At 37.0% G+C, this 7081-nt stretch overlaps 1 protein-coding gene across 1 annotated transcript; it reads right to left on the bottom strand.

Moving 5' to 3' along the window:
* Nucleotides 1–837: 837 nt before the first annotated feature.
* LOC138040308 (uncharacterized) lies at nucleotides 838–3424 on the bottom strand. Its single transcript, XM_068886060.1, has 6 exons — nucleotides 3368–3424; nucleotides 2858–3025; nucleotides 2186–2284; nucleotides 1703–1879; nucleotides 1291–1401; nucleotides 838–945 (listed from the first exon to the last, which is right to left on the bottom strand). Exons 2-6 carry the CDS (start codon nucleotides 3011–3013, stop codon nucleotides 838–840), a joined length of 651 nt encoding a protein of 216 aa, XP_068742161.1. The 5' UTR covers nucleotides 3014–3025; nucleotides 3368–3424.
* Between the last annotated feature and the right edge of the window lie 3657 nt (nucleotides 3425–7081).

Genomic DNA, 7081 nt, shown 5'->3' with positions numbered 1-7081 from the left:
TGCCTTCGCGTTGAACCTTCTTTTTTACCCACCGCTATACAATTCTCAAAACAAAACTCGGGAAAAATTATGGTCGGGGCGCCAAATCATCTACTATACCTTTCATTATAAACAAACGAAAGTCATTTTATATGTTTCTTGGAAAAAGTAGAAATCGCCAATTTGCAAGTAAGCTTGAACTTAATTAAAACGCATAAAAATAGAGATTACTTAATGCAAAGCGCGCGCGTACGGGATATTCACACGAGTTGGTGAAGTATCTGAAATCGAACGAGTGAGCGCAACTCACTCATTTCGCCTCTCTGATTGGTCGAAGTAAAATCAGAAAAGCTTTTTCACACAGCAAAATTTGATGCAAAAATCTCAGTGTATATAAAATAAAGGATGGTTACAATAAATAACGAGGCGGACATAGAGAACTACAAATAAATAAATGGGCGTGATTGGTTAAGGTCTTACTTTGATGAGACAGTAAGGGTCAAAAATCAAGAAACAGGCGTACATCCGAAAGATTTCTCAACGTTTTATTGTTAATTTAACAACAACACGTTTACATGGTTTCGTATAAGTATTTAACATCTGACACAGACTACTGCATATACTGATTCGAATCAGTAACATTTGATATGAACAATATCGGCCAATTACTAAAGGGAGCTTAACACTTCTTAAAACGAAATACTAAAAAGAACAAAGACAATAACAAAATTATGCTCATAAACTTGAGGAGGCTCATAAAATAGAATTTCTCGTTACGTAGTGTTTTAGTTCAAATAAATATTACTACAATAAATAATCCATCTTCGATCTGCTTTCAAGTTGACCGTTCGTGCATCGTCAAAGAAGAGAAACACATTGAGCCACTTGCTCGTTGACAGATTGAAATGTGTAGAGAATGAGATAGTTGCGAAAAATCTTCACTGCATCGTTGGTGATAACAAGACTCTGCAGAGAGAAGAAACGCGGTTTATTAAATTCAATGTAACATTTCGAACCCGTATCAGTTATTTCTCTCTATTGCCACCCATCTCAAACCAAAGGAAAAAAAATCTCCCAGGGAACCTCCAATTTCCTTGTTTAGCTCAATAAGCACACCGCCACTAAATTATCCTTTTGTTTGCCAATGAAAATGATTATTGGATTGTGTCGGTGACGGACTTGAATGCTATTGAAGAAGTGTTTTTTGATAAAAGAGACACCTCTATTATGTATTTTAAAATCTGTTCTTAAGGACTTTTCTCTTCTCAACTTTGCCAAATATGCAGAACCATGTACAGTGAAAAAACCTACCGCTAAATTATTGTCGACAAGAGCTTGAAGATATTCACGGCAGAATTTATCCAGGTCAGCTTCAGACATTCCAGTCTGCACAGTAGGGACAGCAAAATGTCGCTTCCTCATCTGAAATGTTTAATTGTGCAATAATTAATTAAACATGCCGCAATATTCCATTTTAGATCACCTCCAAAGATCATTGCAAATGTTATTTGTTCTTGTGCGCTATATTTTTTCGTTTTTCATCAAGTTATTGGACGACCTGTTTTAGATAATAAATCCCAGGACAACTTGATTTTGTTTCAATAAATCCGCACGGTTTTACTAATAACGGTGACGGGCTTGAAATGACTGAATTTGATGAATGCCAACTTTGATATGAAAGACCTTTTTCATTAACAACCGACTCTTAAAAATTGTGTCTTACCATACGCTGCAGGGTAAACGTTGAACCATTGATATAGTAACTTGTGTCTTTCAGAACCTGAGTCAGCAGCGCGTGTTGAGATCCGGTTTGGTTTTGCTCATAAGAAAATGTCATGTACAGCGGACTTTTAAATTCAAATAGCTTCTTGTACGCAATAGCTAGGTTGTCTTCCAATTTCTGTTGATAAAAAAAAATCGAAAAATTCAATCAAGCACTGGCCATAAATCGCTTTCAATTTGCTAACTAAAAATTGAGGTAAGCATGACGATCTTTTTCTGTACCTCGAAGGTTCGATGTGTGAAAGTCAACGAGGGCGTAACCCGTTCCAATTGAGGTGGCCCATCGACAAGAGTCGAAAACTCGCGCAAGGTTTTTTTTAAATAGGGAAATGCTTTCTCAATGGGGAATTCCCGTGCGGTGAATTAGTGCTTTATGAAACGGCATTTCTAGGAGTCTCAGAAAAACACATTCATCGATACATACTTGATTCGAGGAGCAGCTTTGCATATTCAAGTTTGGCAACATCACAATCGCAACCTGGATGAAACTGCTTGAGGTTATCAAAGGGTACATGGTTTTCATCTGCAAAACACGGTTTAAAACACTGTTGATTAACCATTCATTAAAAAAATACTTGTAATATTTGTCCACCATTCCTGCGCGCTCACAATGGCTACGTTGTCTGTCTTCGTAGCGGCAATACAGACGCACATAAACCTGACCCCAATGGCGAAGCTTTCGCAGAATTTTCTTTTTTTAAGTGCTACTTGGCTATTGTGGCTACAATGAAACTTTTCATTTACTACCAGATATGATTCTTGAATAAGGAAATTCTCCCGTGACTATTCTTCAGTAGAGAATTGAGAGTAACCGGGTCAAAAACGAGTCTCGCGAATCGAGATGAACTCAGTAAAATTCACTCAAGCTGATTACTTTGAAAAACTTGAAAAAAATCAACTCCGGCGATAACGGCTTTTTTCAAATTTCGGATCTCTTTGGTATTACCGACTATTTTTTCAGGAAATTTACTGAGTAATCTATATTAAGCTACTAACTCAGTGACTGGCGTTACATAATTTCGCCGCGTCTTGTTATTATTGCAGGAAGACAAATTGCTGTCTAATTTTTGTTGATGATTAATTTTATCTTTCACACCTGTTGGGTGGCATTGCTGACTTTCTGGGGAATCACATGATATATGAGAACTTCAAGCGTACTCTTTGGTCCTCCAACTGAGGCACCAAGAGCCAATAAACTCGTTGCTGTAAGGAATATGACAGCGATCAACACCTTGCAATTGTCTGCTGCCATTTTGATTTTTGTCTGAAGAAGGAAAAGCAAGAAAATCAGCATTTTTAACTATCACGACACCCATCTCGTTTACACATAACAACAACAACACAAATGATAATAATAATAATAATAATAATAATAATAATAATAATAATAATAATAATAATAATAATAATAATAATCTTCGTGATGATGAAGATAATGATAATGCCAATGAAAATCATTCTCATCCTCATTGTATTACTGTCTTATGATAACAATTTTCATGAACTGTTCGAGTTTGGTACAGTAAAATATTCTCAGGATTATTGGTATTTTTCCCATTTACTGTTTTATTTTTTTACATTGGGTATATGAATAATTGCTACTTACCTCTAACTTCTTAAATGTCCTGCCTCTGTATTGCTATCCTTGTAACTCTTTGTTGAGGGTTTTACTAAATTGGTTGTCCTCGTACTTGGACGATACTGCTTATATAACCAACTTAAAGGAAGCTGTATGCGTTTTTCAGCATCATATTTTCATTTAAAGGTATTTTCATGGTTTTTTTGTCCTCGTCCTGGTTGCAAGGACATCTCCTGTCATACTATATTCTTAGAAAGCTGTTCATTTTTTCCCATACCACTTAAATTCCTAGCTCTTTCTATACTGGTGGGCTCTGTGGCAAAAGATCGGATAATCCTCCGAACTGGCATGATTGGGTTAGAGTTGACAAGTTTTGGGACAAATTAATATTTGGTACGTGTTGAGCTTTACACTGATACACTGATATCCAGAGGTTAACTCAAAGATATGACAAAGGTCCGAAGGGGAATTTTAATGCACTCCGGATACCGGCGGAAATTTCCTAAACAGACGATCATTACAAGCGTGTCTAACGAATTTCGTAAGAAGCGCAACCTTAACTTTGTCATATTGAGACTTGTTACTTTATAGGTTAATATTATTAAATTTTACTGAGAAAGGGAGAAATCGGATGGAAAGACAAGTTTCTAAGCGGAAGATATATTTCAGTTGTTAGCCGAATCATGAACTCAAGTACCAGATTTATTTACTTGGGTTATTCAAGGCCGCTGCGCAAAGTAAGAGGCTTCGTGCATTGGGATTAGTCAATCCCAATATTAAAAGTGGCTTGCCTGTGTTACTTCCAATTAAAATGTTGGTATGTTTATTACCGCATACATTCCGCGGGTAGGGCCATGGAAAGAGGAAGGAAGATACCCAATTGTGACTAAATGTAGTGATTATAAGACAAGCGATGTTGTTAATAAAAGCTATATTTAATTGCGTAATAAAATGTTTCAGCCATAGCCCAATTCTGGTCTGCAGGCGGCATTTGCAACAATTTTTGACATTTATATCGAAACGATAGTATAAAGAAAGAAGACTGAAAATATGGTGGTTATCTGGTAATCGTAACTTTATTGGGTTCACTGAAAACTGCGACCGTGGAGAAAATGCGCTCGCCAACCCGAGTCGTACTTTTTGAGAAAGAAGTAGATATTTCATCCGTATAACAACAGTGAAGTTAATCATCGTCTTGTATGATGAGCTCTGAACTTGTTTCTAGCGTTGAGTCGTTTATAATTAAGATGATTTTAAATGACACCCCATGGACAAGGTTACAAGAATCGACTGGAGGAAGCTTACGTGACGTGAAACTTGAGCTTGTTTGTTCATTCATTCTTTCATCATTTTCTTCTTTGACCACTGATTGAAGGAAGTCGACCTTTGAAAATATTTTGTCCTGTGCAAGGACTCGGTCGTTACTCCACACATGTGCCAGTTGTAGTTTGACCACATTATTTCCCCCTCTAACAACAATGAAGTAATTGAAATTGCTTTCGACTGAGAACTTCGACGTCCATTGGGTGTTCTGCTCAGTTAAGACCATACTGAATATTTATAGCGAAATAACTTGTTGCAAGAATCTGAACAAGAACCATTGGTTGGGCTCATTTATTCCGATGAAAGGACTGATGATTAAGAGAAATGTTTATTTGAAGTGCGGGTTATAAAAGAAAGATAGATGTGATCTCGGCTCTTAACCGGAAGAATTAAGCAATTTTTAGCTGATCCCAACTGAAAGGCTTCATATCTCAGTTGGAAGAGTCTTTTAGGTCTCTGTAGTGAGGAAATTGGTTAAGTTAAGTGTGAGGAAGACCACTCTCCGCCTGACACCATGACTGCACCTCAATTGCACATACGAAACATGGTAGAAAAAAATGTAAAATAAATGAATAAATAAACGAGTAGAGGGTAACAGGTTAGACAGATTAAAAGCCTTTTTTTTAAGGCCATCTGGATTGTCCTTATAGGTTGCCTGTGTGGAATAACATGACACCACCCCGAATCACGCTTGCACCATTTACAGGGGTTTCCGCTCATTGATTGTCGTAAAAGCAGCAAATAAACTCAATTATTTTTAAGTGTAGGACTGAAAGGTTTAAGAAGGGCTTTTTAGCCAACAATGGGCAAGCGTTCATAGACCAATGCATTTTTTAGTTTCCTTATTATTCCTTTTTCCTCTTCAGTAATCTGAGTTTTTTTTGAATGAAATACACCTTTAGAGAGCTTTTGACAGTTATATAAATTTCAACTATGCTAACAGATGGTTATTCACCCTTGGGTGGGACAATGTGATCTCAAATGAACAAACAGTTTCATCATTAAATGAACGAAATGATATATGAAATGAATCATATACTGAACTGAGGATATGCAATCAAGTGAAGGTTTTATTCATTCATTCGTCACGGGAAAATTAGAACCCACAAATGACTCCCAACGTCGGTGGCTTCATAGCTCAGTTGGTTAGAGCGTCGCACCGTTATCGGAAGGTCGCGGGTTCAAGCCCCATTGAAGTCCTTGCTGTTCCGAGTAAACAAGATTTCTGTAAAGGCAGCATACAATATATACTCCGTTCAAGTCCTGCCGTTTCTTCCTCTTCTTCTATCACATTTCTCAAATTTCAAAATTGTTTTCTCATTTTCCAATGGAGTGTTAAATTTCGTCTAGCAAAATTTCGGCATTCGATTGTGTTCTACAAAGCTATCTTTTAGTCGCTTTTTGGCTTCTTTCTTTTTAATTAACGCTGTTTTTGAGTGCATTTTGTTTTTCAGAGGCCTTCATTTTCTTGATTCATGAACTGTCCCCTCCTTAAAAAACGAGAACAGATTGTTTCTCTTTTTGTGCTCTCATACTACTCGGAAAACAAAATGGTCATTTGTTGCTAAAAGGGGAAACAATTGTTCCAAATTCCGAGTACTTTATGCATGATTTGGGAACTATTGTTCCTAAAAATGTCTTCCTTTTGATAACATGAGAACGTGTTTTTATAAAGATACGGAAAAAATGGACCTTCGTTGTTAAAAAGGGAACCAATTGTTCCGAGCTCCGAATCACGAGCGGAACAAATTCGTCCCATTAACGCGTTCATCATTTGTCATTAGTTGTAGAGCATTTGTTCCTATTCTTGGGTTGCCAATAGGCTTTATCGTTTCGTTTTACGACACGAGGAACGTTTGTTCTATATTGTGTGTTGTCTTGTCGCGCTTTGCTTCTATTGCTCATTTTCTGGTCTTTTCTGAGCTGTTGCTAAGGAACAATAATTGTTTCTGGTAGATTAAGGAACCGTTAGATAGCGCTTCTAACCTCAGTAATATATATGTCATAGTAAAGTGTGCAGTGAAGGAGCATATAGTAAAGCGCGCAGTAATTATCCAAAACATTTTACGAATATCGATTTATCGGCGCGTTGCGTCAAATTCAAACATCCGCTTCACTTCTTTCGCTGGTTCCGATTGGTTAGTTCCGTTGTTATTATATCAGCCTTTGTTGAATGAGACAAACGAATGCGCTCTTCTAAATGCATTTATTTCTTCTCGCTGCGAAAAAGTGAGTGAACGAAACGACATTGAATGGTCTAATATCGATGGCGCATTGCCTAAACCAAAACGTCTTCACCTAGAAAAAAACACTCAAATTTTGTATAAGCATTGTTTTCTCTTGGGACCATGGCAAGTCCAAAGAGAAACTGGAAACAATCCTTATGCAAAATTTGGGGGGAGAAACAAAGATTATTAT

This window comes from Montipora capricornis, chromosome 3 (assembly GCF_036669925.1).
Source record: "Montipora capricornis isolate CH-2021 chromosome 3, ASM3666992v2, whole genome shotgun sequence".
Lineage (NCBI taxonomy): Eukaryota > Metazoa > Cnidaria > Anthozoa > Scleractinia > Acroporidae > Montipora > Montipora capricornis.
Note: the sequence above shows the minus strand (reverse complement) of the source record. Positions and strands in the feature narration are given on the sequence as shown.

Coding starts and splice junctions, on each gene's coding strand:
- LOC138040308 (XM_068886060.1), bottom strand. CDS start 3,013: ATGGCAGCAGACAATTGCAAGGTGTTGATCGCTGTCATATTCCTTACA. Junction 1,402..1,702: donor CGTTTACCCTGCAGCGTATG/GTAAGACACAAT, acceptor TAAACATTTCAG/ATGAGGAAGCGACATTTTGC. Junction 946..1,290: donor TTGTCGACAATAATTTAGCG/GTAGGTTTTTTC, acceptor TTCTCTCTGCAG/AGTCTTGTTATCACCAACGA.